This window comes from Apodemus sylvaticus, chromosome 20 (genome assembly GCF_947179515.1).
Source record: "Apodemus sylvaticus chromosome 20, mApoSyl1.1, whole genome shotgun sequence".
Classification (NCBI taxonomy): Eukaryota; Metazoa; Chordata; class Mammalia; order Rodentia; family Muridae; genus Apodemus; species Apodemus sylvaticus.
The window spans coordinates 34,957,593-34,975,860 of NC_067491.1; the positions used below are offsets into that span (position 1 = coordinate 34,957,593).

Genomic DNA, 18,268 nt, shown 5'->3' on the forward strand with positions numbered 1-18,268 from the left:
TCAAACTACATAATTATAATTCTCAACACATCACACGAAACATCTATTTTCACAAATTATCCCATAGATAGTACAAATGTATAATTTGCTAAGTAGAAAGAAATATACAAACTGAGACCCGTTAGTGATTTAAGTTCTAACATTTGGCTTCTCTAGTCTGGGAAGAGAGAACGCCATTCACCAAGGCTCACTGCTCTCTCCAGAGGTGGAAGATCAGGGCTGCAGAGTTTGGGTAAGTTTGAATACTCATACTGGTGGAAATGAACTGTGTAAGTATGAAGCATCACAAACCTTTTGATGAGCCTTTATTAATCTACTAGACAAATAATAATCTGTACCTGCCCAGCAAGACACAGAAAAAAGTCTGACAAGAACATAGCACTTATAAAAATTAAGATAAAATTAAATTTAAAAAAAAGAACACAACTCTTAGCAAGCAGACACATTGATAGTCTCCTGACAATGCAAAGTCTGCTGTACAGATTGTTCAATAATCATAGTACTCTAGAAACAGCTCAGGAATCCCAGACCTTAACAATGAAGTTGTCACCCCCCATCACCCACCCCTGTGCCCTTATCCCTATCCAAGTTTTAAAACAAGCCTGAAAAGGAAGACAAAGCTCATCTACCAGCAAATGAACCTCTCACCAAACAACACTCAACGGCTTCTAAAAGAATGCTACAACATTCAGAAACTATCTAACAACATAACAGCCAGGATGTGCAGCATATGTTAAAAAGAATTACTGATTGTTTAGAGAAATATCTGACCCCAACCAAGAAGACAGGAAAAAAAGATAGAGATTAAATGCTAAGATGGCACATGGGTTCAAATTAGGTGGTAAGAATGTTAGACAAAAAAGAATATGTCTTGATATGAAGATAGAGCATCTCTGCACAAAAATACTAAAAAAAAAAATAAAGCAGATGGAAATTCTAAAATCTAGAAATGAAAGTAAACTCTGGACTGTAAGATTCAGTTCAGATGACTAGGTAACTGCGAAGTGAAAATTATACACTAAGACCAACAATGATAACAAAGTTTCAGAAAATGAATACATGTCAACCCAGCACTTGGGAAGAAGATCAGAATGTGTGGCCAGATTAGCTACACAGCAAATTCAAATTCTAGCCTAAAAGATAAAATAAAAACAGAATTCAACTTTTGTGACACCTAACACAATACCAGTCTGACCAAATTACATGTGACTGGTTATCTCAGAAGGAGACGAATGAGAGAATAAAGAAGAAATAGTTCCAAAAAGTATGGCCAAATTTTCCATAGGTTTGGGATGGGAAAAAAGTAAACATAAATTCAAGAAACTAGACAAAAATCAAGAAAAATGAATACAAAGAAAATCACTTGTCATTGGCATTTTTCACATTGCTAAAAGCAAAACAAAACAAAACAAAAACAAAAGAAGATGAAAAAAAAGACAGCATAAAGTGCAATATGTCCAGTATAGAGTACATGAAGAAAAACAATGCAATGATGATACAATATCTTTGGAAGAAAATGCCATGGTGTCTTTAAAGGGATAAAAGGAGATTTTATTAACCTATAATTTGTTATGTAGTAAAAAGTACCTCTCCATGCAGCAAATAGTACAGACATTTCTCAAAGAAAAGAAAATAGATTTGTTGCCAATAGATCTGTATTACAGGAAATGCAAGTGGTTCTACTTCCTGAAAAGAGTTAATGTCAGGTTAGAGGGTGAACTGAGGAATGAATGGAACATACAAAAATAACATAAAATGTGACATATATTTTTCTGTTATATGAAAGGATATATAGTCACTTTGAACAACCGTTTGAAAGCTAAATGTGGGAGTTTATGGCTTAAGAGTATGACATTTATAAACACGATAGATTGGTTTAGGAAAGAACCATGTTTTTCTTGAAGGGTACCAACCGATGCACCAATATTAACTCTAAGAAAAACATTACATGTGAAAATGTATATGTTAGTCCCTAAAGTCACTATCAATAACACAAGGAGATATGGAAGTTCAAATGGAGAGGAAATGGGCCTCTCAGAAGTACAGGACTCAAATGAAGAAACAGAGGATGAAAACCGGAAGCAGAAAGCAAGCAGAAAACCCGGCAGATCCCAATTCAGCCATAATGACTGAAATAGGAAGAGCTGAAGCACCCAAGACCACTGGGCGTGTTACCACAGGACTGTAATCACCGTACTTCAGAGGCTGAGGCAGGCAGACTGCAAATTTGAGGCCAGCCTGGTTACATCTACAAACTTATTTACAAAAAAAAAAAAAACAAAGAAAGAACAAAACAATGCCATGTATGCATACTTTTGAAAAACAATAGAAAGATAATCTACAAAAGTGAGTGTAACTCAGCAGTGATACAAGGGCATTTTTATTTTCACTTTAAGGAAAAGAAATTAGCTTAACATCAACAACGTCATTTTTCCAACTTAAGAATCTGTTAAGTGAGTTAAAAGCAAAATGTGGAGGATGAAAATAGTAAATATTAATATCAAGAAAACAGGAACTGAGCATCTAAGATGCTAAAAGTGGCTCCTTTGAAAAGATGACATGACAAAAGAAAAGATGGCACATGAGTACCAGGCCCAGTCCCTTTGTGAAATTTGTCAGATCTGATATGTTATAGGAATGCAGTTCACAATTTGCAGTTTCAGAAGACTGTCCTGAAAACATGGGACATTGTAGACTGCTAGCCAGCGAGTTCTGGCAGCATCTTTCGATTAGATGTATTAAGTGTCTACACTGTGAAATATATAGGTGTGTTTAGAGGCATAAAAAGACTATTTTTAGCTTTATTTTAGGTCCAGGTCAAGTTTTGGTGGAAAAGCATTCTAAAGCTTGTACCTCAGAGATTTTTCTTTTAAAGATTGAATAAGCTATTATGAATCTGTAAAAACAGAGACCAGAATACACACAGTATATTCAATATTCTTTATAATGATCATTTCACAGATTTGAAAATAAGTCAGTCTTCCAGGAACATGGGTTCTAGGGAAAAGAAGACAGAAATTTCAGGGAAAGAACTCCATTCTTCTCCAACACACATTCTTAAGTAATATAACAACGCCAACAAATTTCCAAACATGCACTAGTAAATATGGAGACACAAATCTGGAAATATCCTTGAAATTGTAGAGAGTTAGCACATGCACTTGAAATTTTAAAAGTCCATTTTGATTAGGGACATTCTCCACAGAGTTTATTTTAAGCCTACAATGATTCAAAAGAAGGCCTCTCTCATAATTTTTCAATTAATTTCATGCCTTATTTAAAATAACCTTAGCAGAAAGTTTATTGGCCTAATTCCTTCATGGTCTTCTTAACCTCTAGGGAGATCTGATTCTCCAAACCAGATATTTAATTGTCAGGAAGACCATACAAGGAATAACAGTAACAGAACAGTATTATTAGTAATAATTTATAAACGTTGTTTAAGCCCATGCAACACTCCTATAGAGGATACTTGGAGCCATGCATGCATTAAATCAGATACGTGTACTTACTATTACTGCTACTGCTGTCATTCCTAAGGGAGCTGGCTGCAACAGGGGGTAACATAAATGGTTTTGTGACACTGACTCTGGAATCTAAATAGAAAGCAATAATGTGTCAGTGTTACATGGTGAAGTATCTGAATCATAGAGTTCCCCAAAGGCGAAGTGCAATATCAAAGTACATGCTGGGTCTGCCTTCCAAGTCTAGATTATGCAGTTCCTATTTATTTCATACTCAGTTCGGCTGCTCAGGTTTGTCAAGAGACACACCATAGTTGTCTTGTAGAGTGATGACTTATTGCATGCGTCACCATGCTTAGAAACGTGACTAGCGAAGAGCTGGTGGTAACCCGTCATGTTTTAAAAGAAAGCAATGAAGTTAGTTCCATCACAGGGACCCAGCTCAGGGAGAGTGGGGATTCAGAATGAACTGGTAAGGCTCAGAACTCAAGTCTCAGTGTTAGACCCTTAAGGAAAAGATATGAGAAGCGAACATTAGGAGCGCTAGGGGTGGAGAATAACATCATTCTACTCTCCTAGCAAACATCAGAGTAAGAAACCACGTGAGCCACCATCGTGTATTGTTAGCCTACACCATTTTTCAATTTAGAAATATTGAGTTGCTGTCTTAGAAACTGACATATCTCTCAGGCATGATGATAATCATTGGTAGTCATTGATATTTGCTTTTTGTCTTTTAATCAAAAAAACTCCACACAAGTTTTTTCTATAGCAACACATTCAGTTCATTCAGGCTTACAAAAGTTCAAGATTACTATATACATTGAACCAGGAGATGCTTAAAGACCTTACCTTTCTCAGGACCTAATGTCGAAGAGAGCACGCAATCACTAGTGTCAGATGCCACCATGAAGTCCTTAAAGGCATCAATGGATCTATTGAAAATACTAAAGAATTCTTCAGGCGTAAAGTATCTAGCTTCCGGCCTCTTCGGAGATTCTTTTACATTCTAGACAAATGAATAAGCAAACAAACAAATAAGAATGATTCTAGTTTTCAAGTAACTCATAGACTTGACCGATGTCAAGGTAATGGACTATGGACTGTGTCCTCAGTGAGTCAGGAATTCGAACACTGCAAGCCAACAGTTTTTGAACAGCTATTACTAGACACAACTCAAAATGGCTACAGAGAATAATGATGGTATCACGTTATTTTCAGACTCAACTCATGACCAAAGTAACTAGGGGACAATGAACAAAGCAGAAGGAACCATGGACAATGGGACAGGACAAAGGTCATAGCAGTAGGACAATGAGATGACCCAAAAAACAATTAAGAATTTTTTAAAAAGATTTATTTATTTATTTATTTATTTATTTATTTATTTATTTATTTATTATATGTAAGTAGACTGTAGCTGTCTTCAGACACTCCAGAAAAGGGCGTCAGATATTGTTATGGATGATTATGAGCCACCATATGGTTGCTGGGATTTGAACTCAGGACCTTCGGAAGAGCAGTCGGTGCTCTTAACCACTGAGCCATCTCTCCAGCCCAACAGTTAAGAATTTTAAAACTGATTATTACAATATGATTATTAACTTTTAAGAGGCACTCCTCTATAACACACATTCTGGGAATTAACAGCTGGGTAATACAACGCATTAAATACAGAGAAGAATAAGGACTGATGAGAAGATCTTCATTTTTTAAATTTTTAATTATGTGTATATCTGTGTTGAGGTGGGAGAGGTGGCAAGTGCATATTTGAGAGCAGAAGCTGATTGAATCCAAATGAAAACATCATGTCCTCTGAAGCTGGAATTACAGAAGGTTGTGAATTGCAAATCATGAGTTCTAAAACCTAAACTTGGGTCTTTGCCTAAACAGTAAGTGCTCTTAACTGCTGAGACATTTCTCCAGTGCTAAGGGAAACTCTTACACAATGGTCTAGAATTTCTACTCACAGGTAAAGACCTTAGTGAAGCTTTCCTGCACACATATCATAAGATAGAGAAATTTTTACCAGCAGTATTTTTAACCCTTACATCAATCAATGGGTGTGTGGCTGGATAGTGGCATTCTCAATAATAATGCAATATTCTATAAACAGCAAAAAATTAACTAATATGTATATAAACATGAGCATATCTTATAAACAATACAACATGTCAGAAATACAACATAAAAATAAGAATAGTATGATTAACTTATATAAAATTTAAACATTCAAACAATAGCTTTATGTTAGGGCTATAACACAAACAAATAATATATATTATTAATAGCACACATCTATAATTTCTAGTGATCTAGCAAAAAATGCCATGGCTAGCAAATGCACATTCTTTATTACCTGTAATGCATTAACCAACTCTGCCATTTATTAAACACAACTCATCTTTTTTGTTTGTTTGTTTGGTTTTTTTGGATTTGGTTTTTTTGAGACAGGGTTTCTCTGCATAGCTCTGGCTGACCTGGAACTCACTCTGTAGACCAGGTTGGCCTTGAACTCAGAAATTCTCCTGCCTCTGCCTCCCAGAGTGCTGGGATTACCGGCGTGCACCACCATAGCCCGGCTCACAACTCATCTTTAAATCCCCAATACACATGTTATTTTCTTTGTGATAACCTTCTGTGATTCCTATTTTCTGTAAATGAAATGACTTTCTGTCTGCAATAGGAGTCTGATGTACATAGATAAGGTACATAGATAAATGCTAACACACATTGTGGATTTCAAGGTATATTCTAACTTCAGGAATCAGAATCTGAAACAACAGAAATGACCAAGTGTCGTGAAGAGATTATTAATATGGCAAGGACACTGAGAAAGGACAGCACTCAGCTAGCTGAGCTCTGTATCCAATTAGAGCAGTGGTTCCCAACCTTCCTAATGCTGTGACCCTTTAATACAATTCTTCATGCTCTGGTGACTCTCAACCATAAGCTATTTTCATTGCTACTTCATAATTGTATTTTGATACTATTGAGAGTTGTAATATAAATTTCTGATATGCACAATATCTTATATGGGACCCCAGTGGAAGGGCCATTTGATCCCCACAAAGGCGATGAAAACCTCTGAATTAGATACTCCAAGGTCTAGTCTATTACAGAGACAGTACCACAAATAATGACATCAAGATGTGTCTACACTTATTTCTGCCCGATCTGGCATTAAAGATACTCTGTTGTTGATCCTTTGGGAAGGGATTATGCCATTGTTCCCATTTAGGCATAAAGTTCAGAGACGTTAAGGGACATAAGGCTGCATAATGACAGGTTTAGACTTGGAACCGCTTACTGTTCACTCCTTATGTTCTGGGGTATATGGCTATTGCATAGGCTCAGAAACCAAACTAGGGCAGTGTGCAGACACTGACGTTGAATGACCAATTATACAATGAACCCAGGAACAAAAATGCACAGTGGTTGGGCCGTTATAGGTAACAGGGCAAGGAACCATTTGCTTTCAATACACTTATAACTTTTTTATTAATTTATTCTCTTTACATCCTGATTGCAGACCCCCTTCTCACAGTTCCTTCCTCCACTTCTTTCCCCTTCTCCTGCGATAAAGGGGACCACTTCCCCCCCCCCATTACCAACCCACCCTGGAACATCAAATCACTGCCGGACTAGGCACATTTTCCCCCACTGAGGCCAGACAAGGCAGCCCAGTTGGGGAAAGAGGATCCAAAGGCAGGGAACAGAATCGGGGGGGGGGGGGGCAGACCCTGCTTCAGTTTTTGAGGGACCAACATGAAGATCAAGCTATACATGTACTACATATGTACAGGGACCCTAGGTACAACCCATATATATTCTTTGGCTGGTAGTTTAGTCTCTGGGAGCCGCTAAGGGTCCAGGTTAGTTGACTCTATTGGTCTTCTTGATTACACTTATAATTTACTATGAAGATGGTATGAACTTCACTGAGTTATGAAATAAAAATTAAGGCACAAGCAAAATTGGTTTTAGGATTACAGTTTAAAGATACTATATTTTCACCTTAGGTAGCAATTTTAGGTCTGAATGTCCATTTCAGTATTGCAGTAAAACTACAATAGACTCTTCTTAAACTATCCTTAAATTAAAAGTTTATAGTTTGAAATAACATAAAGTAAGGAGGCTCTCATCTCCCCCAAGACCATTGTTTAGGAAAGGTCTTAGAGAAGTCTAAGAGAAGATAATTCTGATGAATACCAAGTTACCTTAGGTGCGATTTCTTCCATACATTCCATGAGGTCATCCACTATTTTCCCAAGTTTGTCTATGATGGAGTAATTACTCAAGCCTTCAGAAATATTTGAAAACTTGTCCAGAAGAGTAGTCAGGCTGACTGATAATTGTTTTACCATATCTCGTAGCCAACAATGACTCGGCTGGAAGAAATTCAAAGAGAAGACAAAGCATCTATTATAAGTATGGCAGATTCAGAGGGCTCTTCTAATCTCTCAGCACTTTAGTCACTACAGGACAAAGAATTTCCTCAGAACACAGGAGGCCAATTCATGACTTGCTCAAGACAGAGTTAACAGCCTAAAATAAACAAATGCATAGAGATCCGAGGAAGTGATCAATGATTTTTGTCCTTCCACAGAGGAAAATTAAATCATCTGTACATACCTTACCTTCTCTTCCTTGGCCAATACCAATTCTTACCTCCTGACTCTGCCCCCCTCCCACATACACATACACATACACATACACATACACATACACATACACATATACACATACAAAGTTCATGTACTAATGGACTTTAATTCTGTGGAAGATTACTTATGGCTTATTCACTGCATTTTCAAAAGAAATTAAATACAGAGAGGATTACCAAAAAAAATTACTAGGAAAGGGAGTTTTAGTGCTGAAGGAGCTCCCAGTTTAAAGCTAATTAACCTAAAAGTCTTGATAGATTTCAAGGCTTCTCAATAGATAGACTGATGTGGGCAGGGATGTGATTTGAGACCTGAATAGACGAACTTTGAGTGCCAGAACCAGCTGGGTTATTTGTGGGAGTGAGTGCAAAAGGAAAGTGTATTTCTTGTTCAAAAATTACCATTTGACAATTTGCTCAAAAGCTATTTCAAATTTTAAGGTTGTGATAGCAGAACAGTAATTCAAGCACAGAGCCAGCTCCCGCAGCCAGTTCTGCCCACTCAGATAGATACTGGAAGCTAGCATCAGGCCTATCTACACGCAGGCAAACAACATAGTCTCTGAATCATGCACTGCATGCATAGAACATGAAAATGAAGGATATGGTGTGGACAAGTGGAACATAGATTGCATAAGGTCAACATTTTTAAACAGTCTGATTCTCTGTGGTTCCTCTATAGAGCATTCCAGACTATGCTGGGTTACTCAGAAACTGTGTGCTAAAAGGATATATGAAGGAATGAAAAAGTGAATTAAATAGGAGCTGAAGATATGAATCAGAGGTTAAAGAATACTAGTTGCTTTTGCAGAGGCCTTGGGTTTCCTTCCCAGCATCCTCAGGACAGCTCACAAACATCTCTAACTCCAGTTCCAGGGAGTCCAGGCCTGGAAGTTCTGGCCTCTGAGGGCACCTGGCAAACACGTAGTGCACATACATGCCAGTAAATGCTCATCAACATAAAAACTTTAAAAGCTCTAAAGAATGAATTACAAAAGTACTCTGCCTTCCACGTCATCACTCTTGGCAAAACACAGAAGAGTAACTACTTGGCACTTTGTGTGCCAAAAGATGAAACCAATGCCATTATGTAGGGTATGAGACAAAACACATTTCTATCAGAACACTCACCCTAAACGTACTAGGGATCAATCTTAGGGCTTTGCTTCTGCCAGGCAAGTCTAACACTGAGAAAGATGCTCAGCCCTTGACTTGTTGAGATAGCGGTTCACCCTGTAGCTCAGGATGGTCTTGAACGTATATACGGCTTATGCCATATGACTTAGGCTAAGCACCATCGACTGGCTTTACACTCCTAATCCTCTAACTTTAACTCCCAGAAGCTGTAAACATCATTTACACGGCCGTCACAACATTAAAAATGTAATAATAGCCGAATAGATTTTGCTCAATGAACTTCTTTGCAATAGAGATCTGCTAATCAGAAAGATGGAATTCTCTGTTTGGGTTGACATTTTCAGCCTAGTTGTTCTTCAAAACCGGCATTCTTTATTGTCAGAGTACTCACAGTAATTAATGTCAAATAAAATCGGTCAAACTAATAAATCTAATTTCTCTATTAACCAGCAGGGGGAAACAAGTAATTTGTTTAGTTGTTATAAATTATAGAGCTATTTTATACTTGTTTCATAGAACAGTTTTAACTAACATAATATAGCAAAAAAAAAAAATGAAATTGGTTTATACAAAGATTGGTATGCTCCAATTCCTAGAGGCAAGCATTAAACATTGTAGAATGTTGGCTCTGGTTTCAGGAAAGAAATAAATATACAAAGGCAGGGAATGACAGGACAAGTGGCCTAGCACGTGTGGGGCACGAGGCTCAATTCCAAGCATCGTGAACTGGAAAGGGACAAGCGAAAGATGACAAGGGAGACCACATGGTTACTAACTCATCTTAACTAAGCTCTGAGAGTCTTGGTGTTTCTCAGGTGTGTCTAGAAAACATTCTTTGTTTTGCTCAAACCCCCATTTATCTGAAGCACAGGCAAGTTCCTACTTGGATTATTAACAAGCCAGGAAGTCCCTTGCAGAGCCTTTCATGGTGACTCTCTGTGAGTGTCTCTCCTATTGGGCAGTGATAATTTTAGGTCGCAGCTATCTAAGCAGGTGATAGGATGGTGGCAGCACATACCATTTGTGTAGCATTCAAACAATAGAGCAGCCTCCATCAAGCTGTACAACAGTCACGGCTACACAACTCTTCAAGGATGATAGATTCCATGGATTAGGATCTTAAACTCTATTGCATGTTACCAATATTCTTGCCTAACCGCTCGGATATCCTGACACAATTAATTCCTGAGCTTTGAACTCAGGTACTCCTTTTATCCTGTGGTTGTTCCTTTAAAAAAGTGTTCTTTCTCTCTTCTCTCTTTCTGTGCCCCACAGAAAGACTGCTTGCTCAGTCCTTATGTTTAACCTGGGAAGTTCTATAAAAGTTAATATTCACATTCAGCTCCATTGTTGACATTACATCTTCTTTCTACTTACTTATAACCTCTCTCATTTTCACAGACTTAAGTCAAATCTGAGAGAGAGAATTTCCCAAGGTTTATCCTTTCAAACAGAGGTACAACTTGTCTTAATAGTATTAAATTTTTGACATAAATTCATTCATTCTTTTCTTTTCTTGCTATCCCCATTCTTCACCCAACTACACAAACAGGATCTTGCTACCAGATACGCTGCCACCTTGTGACCCTTCTGCCTTAGCCTCCCAAGAGAAATATGCCACCATATACCAGGCTTGCTATAAATTCTTGGGTATCCTGCTAACAACTCACATATTTCTAAGCCCTTGTTATTGTATTTTATTCGAGTCGTTATCATTTGTATCCCAGTTTTCTTGAGAAGACTGTATCTTTAACTTGGTCCTGTGCATTCACTAGTTTGTTTATTCAGTTATGCAGCAGCTTTTTAAAACTCTTGGATCTATTCAGAAGAGAACCAAAGTAAACAGATCATTTTCAGTTCTGGCCTCTTTTGACCTTTTCCTGCCTAGAGAAGGGGGCAGGGGGAACCAGTCTTGACTAGAACCTCAAGAAGTTCCTTTACTTTCTTTCTTTTTTTCTTTTTAATTAAATATAGTCAATGATTTGCAAAGAGAACAAAACACAACTGAGTAAGTATTTCATTTGTGAGAGGATCGGAGGTCTGCTTTTTAATTCTTCCAAGATTACGATTACAAAATAGTTGATTAAGTGTTGTCAAAGTCACAGACAGAGTACTTTTTTCACTGCCTTAAAATGGCATTACTACTCCTCTTATCTTTCAGAGGCCATTTAAAACCTAAATACTTTAAAATAAATATTAACTTACAGCAGTCCCTAGAAGCACCGAGGATAGAATGCTCTCTTTCACTGAAGGAATGCGAAGGATCAAGAAAGTTAACTGTAACCCAAGATGCCGGAGACAACATGCAGACTTCAGATTTCTGAAGGACATATAGTTTGACTTTCCCCCCCTAATCCCTACATATGGCTATCAAAAGAAAAAAAAAGGATGTTTTGAATAGGAAAGTTTGCCTGAGGTTTTGTTGTTGTGGTAGTTGTTGTTGTTTTCTTTTATTTGGTTTGTTTTTTTCTTGACTCCAAACTTCATATAATCTTATCTTCCTCCCCTCTACCTTCTGACTTCCATCCTCTGGGTTAATCGGAGCAGGCCTGTGTGAGACTCCTGGCCCAGCATGTGCTTTGTACTTCTCTGTATGTGCAACATGTATTAATCTAAAATGCCACATGACTTCATGACATCAAAGCAACATCTCTGGACTATGAGCAGATCATGACTGCTAATGATTTAGCTATGAAGTTCCTCAGGATTTTTTTCTTTTTTAACATACCATGAGTACCAAATACATGATTTTACTACATGACTCAGTAAAAGATACAATGAAAGCCAGAAATAATTATTAGTAATCTATGTGCAAGTAGGAATATGATTGCTCTTGAGGGGCAATGACGAAAATCCCATGCAGTCCTAAGGGCAAACAAATGTTAAAATGAAGATGCAAGGACTCTGTGAGCTGTGTGATATAGCCACACTGCATTATCAGAACTGGGCAATGCCATGCATGAAGAAAATGTGACAGAAATACTTTGAAGCTTACTACGTCTGGCATATTTTATCCTCACAGAATCTGACATACTATTATGCAACAGTTTCAGATGTACAGTCTGTTTGTGGTCACCATTAGATTCATGGGATTCATGTCAAACCAAGCTCACTTGGTAGCGACCTGCTTTCTTAGTGGGCCGAAATTTGGTATATTGAAAATATCAACCAGATTCAGAGGGAGAAAAACCCTGGCTGATAAATTCTGAATGATATTCACAAGGAGTATTCACCCAGCCTCTAATGCTTGGCAACTACAATAGAATCCCATGGATGTGTGAATCTAAACTTTCCTATAAAGGTGCTTTGTAAAACATTATGTCTTGACCTGGCTAGTATAGACTTCTCAAAACCTTACCTCCTTTTTGATGATTGGGTTTTTGGGATGACTCTGTCAATTCACCCTGAACAATTCTTTTGGATCTTCAGGACTTACTTGACTAACTTTGCATTTTCTTGTTCGAATTAAAGAGATGGACAGTCCTCAATGTGACTAAGATGCTAATCAACCCAGGCAGTATAAATGCATGCTACTTCTTGGGACCGGCCTGTGAATGCCCCCTCAGTCAGACCCAAAATAGCAAAGTGAGGAAAGGTTACACAGAGGTGAGGGCAGCAGAGCCTGTGGGGTCAGAGAACTGGTTCATAGTCCCAGTCCACCTCACACGGAGTTCTAGGCAAGTCAGTCCGTCTCTTCCTTTACTTCCTCCATCAGTAAGAGAAAGAGATCTCTCTAATCTGTGCTTGGTGAGTGCTGGAGTCAGTCCCTGTCGTTAGGTACTTATCACCACATGCTATCATCAACATCTAGTATCTAAAGTAGAATTTGCTGTAGGTATGAAATACATAGTAGATTTTTCAATAATGTAAGGAAGTTTAAATATTCCATTGGTAATTTTATATTTGTTGTAAAGCAAATGATCATATTTGGCATATTAATATGCTAAATACAATTTATTACATTCCATGGTGTCTGTTCTTTTAAACATTTTTTTTAAAGTGGCTACTCAGCAATTGAAGATTACGTGTGGCTCTTTCTTTTATATCAGACAGTAACTGGTTTACATGTTCTAAATGGTGTCTTATCCACATTTATTAAGTTGAGTGATGGTTCTGTTATGTAAGTATGCTAAAAGCTATTTAAAATAGTATTCAAAATTCTAGTTTATCCGTTTTCTTTTTTTAAAAAGATTTATTTACTTATTATGTATACAGCGTTCTGCTTAAATTTATGCCTGCAACCCCAGAAAGAGCACCAGATCTCATTACAGATGCTTATGAGCCACCGTGTAGTTGCTGGGAATTGAACTCAGGACCTCTGGAAGACCAGACAGTGCTCTTAAACTCTGTGCCATCTCTCCAGCCCCCTTTTCTTTTTTTTTCTTTCATTTTTCCTCCTTTTTTTCTTTTTCTTTTTTTATTATTCTTTAATCTTTTTTTACAGTCTAGTCATCATTCCCCTCCCAGTCTACTCTCTGACTATTCCTCATCCCATACGTCCTCCTCTCCTCTCCTCCCTGTCTCCAAGAGGATGTCCCCACACCCCCACACATCACTAGACCTCCCCACTCCCTGGGGCCTCAAGTCTCTCCGAGAGTTAGGTACATCTTCTCTCACTGAAGACAGACCCAGCAGTCCTCTGCTGTATATGTGTTGGGGGCCTCCTATCAGCTAGTATATGCTGCCTGGTTGGTGACCCAGTGTCTGAGATATCTCAGGGGTCCAGGTTAGTTGAGACTGCTAGTCTTCTTATGGGGTCACCATCCACCTCAGCTTCTTTTTTTAGAAGCACTTTCTTGAGTAAGGTATTGGTGGCATGGGACTACAACATCTATACTTCAAAGGATGGAAGGAGGATGCAGAACTTACAGTCATTGTTTGCTACAAAGTAAGTTTGAGGTCATCCTAGATTACATAAGACCCTCTCTCAATAATTAAAGCTAAAAAGAAATACTCTCTAAATGTGGGGGAGGGGGAGTAGTAGAAAAAGACCTAAAAACACTTATCTACTTAGATGAACTTGGTTTCTACAGTAAGTACTTCATATCCCAAGGGTATCCTAAGTCCATATGTCCAGTGACATATTCTGTGGAATCACTGAATAAATGCTGATGGACACCTGACTCAGAAAAGCCAATAAAAATCCCTCCCATGTGGAGAAAGAGGAACACTCCTCCACTGCTGGTGGGGTTGCAAATTGGTACAACCACTATGGAAATCAGTCTGGAGGTTCCTCAGAAAACTGGGCATGTCACTTCTGGAAGATCCTGCTATACCACTCCTGGGCATATACTCAGAGGATTCCCCAGCATGTAATAAGGATATATGCTTCACTATGTTCATAGCAGCCCTATTTATAATAGCCAGAAGCTGGAAAGAACCCAGGTATTCCTCAACAAAAGAATGGATGCAAAAAATGTGGTATATATACACAATGGAGTACTATTCAGCCATTAGAAACAATGAATTCATGAAATTCTTAGACAAATGGATGGAACTGGAGAACATCATACTAAGTGAGGTAACCCAGATTCAAAAGATGAATCATGGTATGCACTCACTAATAAATGGATATTAGCTTAGAAAATTGGAATACCCAAAGCATAATCCACACATCAAATGAGGTCTAAGAATGGAGGAGTGGCCCCTGGTTCTGGAAAGACTCAGTGTAGCAGTATAGGGGAAAAAAACAGAACAGGGAAGTGGGAAGGGGTGGGTGGGAGAACAGGGGGAGGGAAGGGGGCTTATGAGACTTTCGGGGAATGGGGGGGCAGAAAAGGGGAAATCATTTGAAGTGTAAATAAAAAATATATCGAATAAAAAAATAATAAAAAAAAAAAAAAAAGAAAAGAGAAATCCCTCCCACAATCATCGCTGGTAGTGGGAGGAGCGATCATTAATTAGTATTTGAGTCAGGCTAACACTAGTGTGTCAATTCGGAGGCTGGGAGACAGTTGGGGAACAAAGAAGAAACATTGTGCACAGACAGTGCAGAGAATCAGAAAAACCTGGCAACTTTGCAGCCTAGGTTCCACGAGACCCCCACATGCCCAGACCCTTGTCAGTGAGCGCTTCTTTATTATCTTATAACAATGGGGCCTACCTTCCTTCCCTTTCTCCTTTCCCTTCTTTTTCTTTTCTTTTCCCTTTCCCTTTCCTGGTTCACTAGTATCAAAAAGGACCACAGGAGATCTTAGTGGTATAAGATGGCCTTCTTCAATACTCACAAACCGGGCATATTTGCTACAATTCAGTGTTGTCTGGTAAGGATTTTTTGAGCAAATACTATATGCATAGAATCATCTAGAGGGTGGAGAGAAGTCCGACAAAGTAAAAGAGACCGCCTCTACCCGTTTTATAGTTAAGATAGAATAAGCAGACAAGGCATAACACCATAATTCTACCATCTGGGCGTGGTGGCACACCCGTGTCACAGCAGCACTGGGGAGGCTGAGGCAGGAGGACTGAAAGCTTAAGGCCAGCCTGGGCTACACAGCCAGAGCCAATTTCAATCTTATCAAGTTATCATCATCATAATGCAAATAATGGCGGTGACAGCTGCTGCCGGCCACACGTAAGGCTTCTTTAAACATCTCAACCATCCCTCACACCACTGAGATGAACACGTTCCAGTTGCACTGTTCACTTGCTGTGTAAGTAATACGATGCTGTACCACCATGAATGCTCTGTTAGGAAATTCTACAGGAACTAGGAGATAATAAACTAAAGGACAACAATCCTTCAGCAGGTACAGTGTCAGTTGCTGAGCACCAAGTCTTCAGCACTAATCAAAACACTCAGCTCAGACTATATGTGTTCATTCTCTGTGGTCCCATATTAACACAGGAGAGAAAAATAACACAGCAGAGAAAGAAAGCAGAGTCTAGACGTGTAGATAATGGCATTGTATAAACAAACAAGCAAGCAAACAAAACTTAATCTGTTCTTAAAAGAGCTGGTAACTACGTTGGGCTCCAAAACAGCCACAATTCCGTGGGAGGGGAAGTGGATGAACAGACATCCCTGGCAAACATAAGCAGCACTTAACAGCACAGGGATGCAGAACAAGGCTGCCTTTATAGGGCAGTGATGCATCAGGCTAGGATGGTCAGTTGGTGTAGGGGGAAAATGGGTACTCAGTGACAAGGCTGGGATGAGGCAGCATTATGAAGAGTCTTATAAACATCAGGGTTAGGGATCTGGCTCAGCCTCCAGCAAAGTGGAAAAATGAGGTGGTTATTAAGCAGACATGATTCCATACAAATAGAAGGCTCACATGCACAATAACAAACTCTTACAAGCAAGCAAGATCTTACAAGCAAGATGACACAACTTGTGCAGAAGTCTAAGGAAGAGAGAACAGCACTGTTGAGGGTCAGATAGTGTGTGGTGACTTACAGGCACCCAGCAATCACAGACACTTTGGACGTGAAGGAAATCGCAAATGATTATACACCAGGCAAAGGTACTACTTCCTTTCTTTGCATCCTTCCGTCAAATATTTATTCAGTGCCTCCCACACTGAAGGCACTACAGGTGTAGAACAGCATCTGTATAGTTTTCGTCTTGTGACGTCTGTAAGCCGGGGGAAGATTACCAATCAAATAGCCCCATAAACAATCGGGAAAATGCATTCTGTGCCCTCGCTGGCAATAAAACCCCTTCCTGATTCAGAAGATGAACCAGAGGTCAGTCAGCATATATAAAAGAGGAATAGATTGCAACTAGATAACTATTTCTAAGTCACTCTGTTAACCAAGGAACCAAAGTATCCGGTACTAAGTCATGACTTGATGAAGGGAAAAAGAACACAAAGCCAGGTAAACAGGGTGGGGTGGGGTTAACCTCAGAGTCAACCTGTGTATGCCTGAGGAAGGCTAGGCTTACTATTACTGTAATAATAGAGGTCCGCAATCAAATACTTCCCTCTTGGCTGTTCCTTTTAAAAATGCTTTAGGAAGACGGTATATGACTCAGTGTGCCTGGCAGAAGCACAATCCTAGGTTTGATCCTAAGCACCCAAACAAACACACAAACTAAAAAGGATGTAATCTAAACACCAGTGCATGCAATACAGACCTAATACAGTTCCTAACTGTTGATAAGAAGCAGGATGTTCACGTGGTTTTAGTGTCTCTAAGACCGTTAATGAGTAAATGCACAGAAATCAGTTGAACATAGTAAACCAAGTAGCCTAGCAGGGAAGACATACACGCATGGTCTGGCACATGTATATGCTCTTGGGGGAGGGGGGCAAACTCAGAGCAAGTGCCGTCATGTGGCACCATAGATTGCATAAATTCCACAGAATTTAGTAGGGACCATCAATCATGTTTGAAAAGGGACACTTTGTCAAGGGGAAGGATGACTCACTCAAAAAATTTCCACGCCACAAAGACAAAGAAATGACTGAGGGACTTTTGAAGGAGACTTTAAGGTAGGATCTGTTGGTTTCCTATTGTAACTACAACAGATTGCCACTGAGCTGGTAGTTAAGATCAAGGTTATTTTACAGTTCTCAAGGCCAGATATATGGAATAAATCTTTACTTAAACTAAACTCAAGGCACTCATCCTCTCTTCGGGGCTGAGGGAGAACTTTGCTCTGCCTTTTCCAGTCCCAACAGGCCACTCACCAGTATTCCTGTTACTCTCTGGCTTCAAACCCTGAAGCTAGCAGAGGAATCTCTGCATCTCCCTCTCCATCTGAATCCTTGATAAGGGTGCAAGTGCACAGACTGGGCCCCTCTGACATGCAAACTAATCTGTCTACTTCAAAAAGTTTAACTGAATTACTTCCTGATAACCTAGGTTAATCTTATCTCAAAAAATCTTAACTGAATTACTTCTTCAAAATCCTCTTCACCAGATAAATTAACTGGACCAGATATTGCTAGGGAAACAATATTTATGATATTAGAATCAAGCTATTGAAGAGATGGTTCAGCAGTTACGAGCTTCCAGGACCCAAGTTCAGTTCTCAGCACCCATGTCTAGCAAT

General features: G+C 38.9%; 1 protein-coding gene across 2 annotated transcripts in view; it reads right to left on the reverse strand.

The window, feature by feature from the left end:
- Window positions 1-18,268, reverse strand: part of Kitlg (KIT ligand) — an 84,223-nt gene that overhangs the window by 14,710 nt on the left and 51,245 nt on the right. The window contains exons 4-6 of one of the 2 annotated variants that reach the window (XM_052165440.1): window positions 7,685-7,855; window positions 4,317-4,473; window positions 3,513-3,596 (exon numbers count right to left, since the gene is read on the reverse strand). In XM_052165440.1, the coding sequence (XP_052021400.1) occupies window positions 3,513-3,596; window positions 4,317-4,473; window positions 7,685-7,855 (412 nt within the window). The remainder of the gene's footprint in view (window positions 1-3,512; window positions 3,597-4,316; window positions 4,474-7,684; window positions 7,856-18,268) is intronic. The other variant, XM_052165441.1, reaches the window with a different exon arrangement.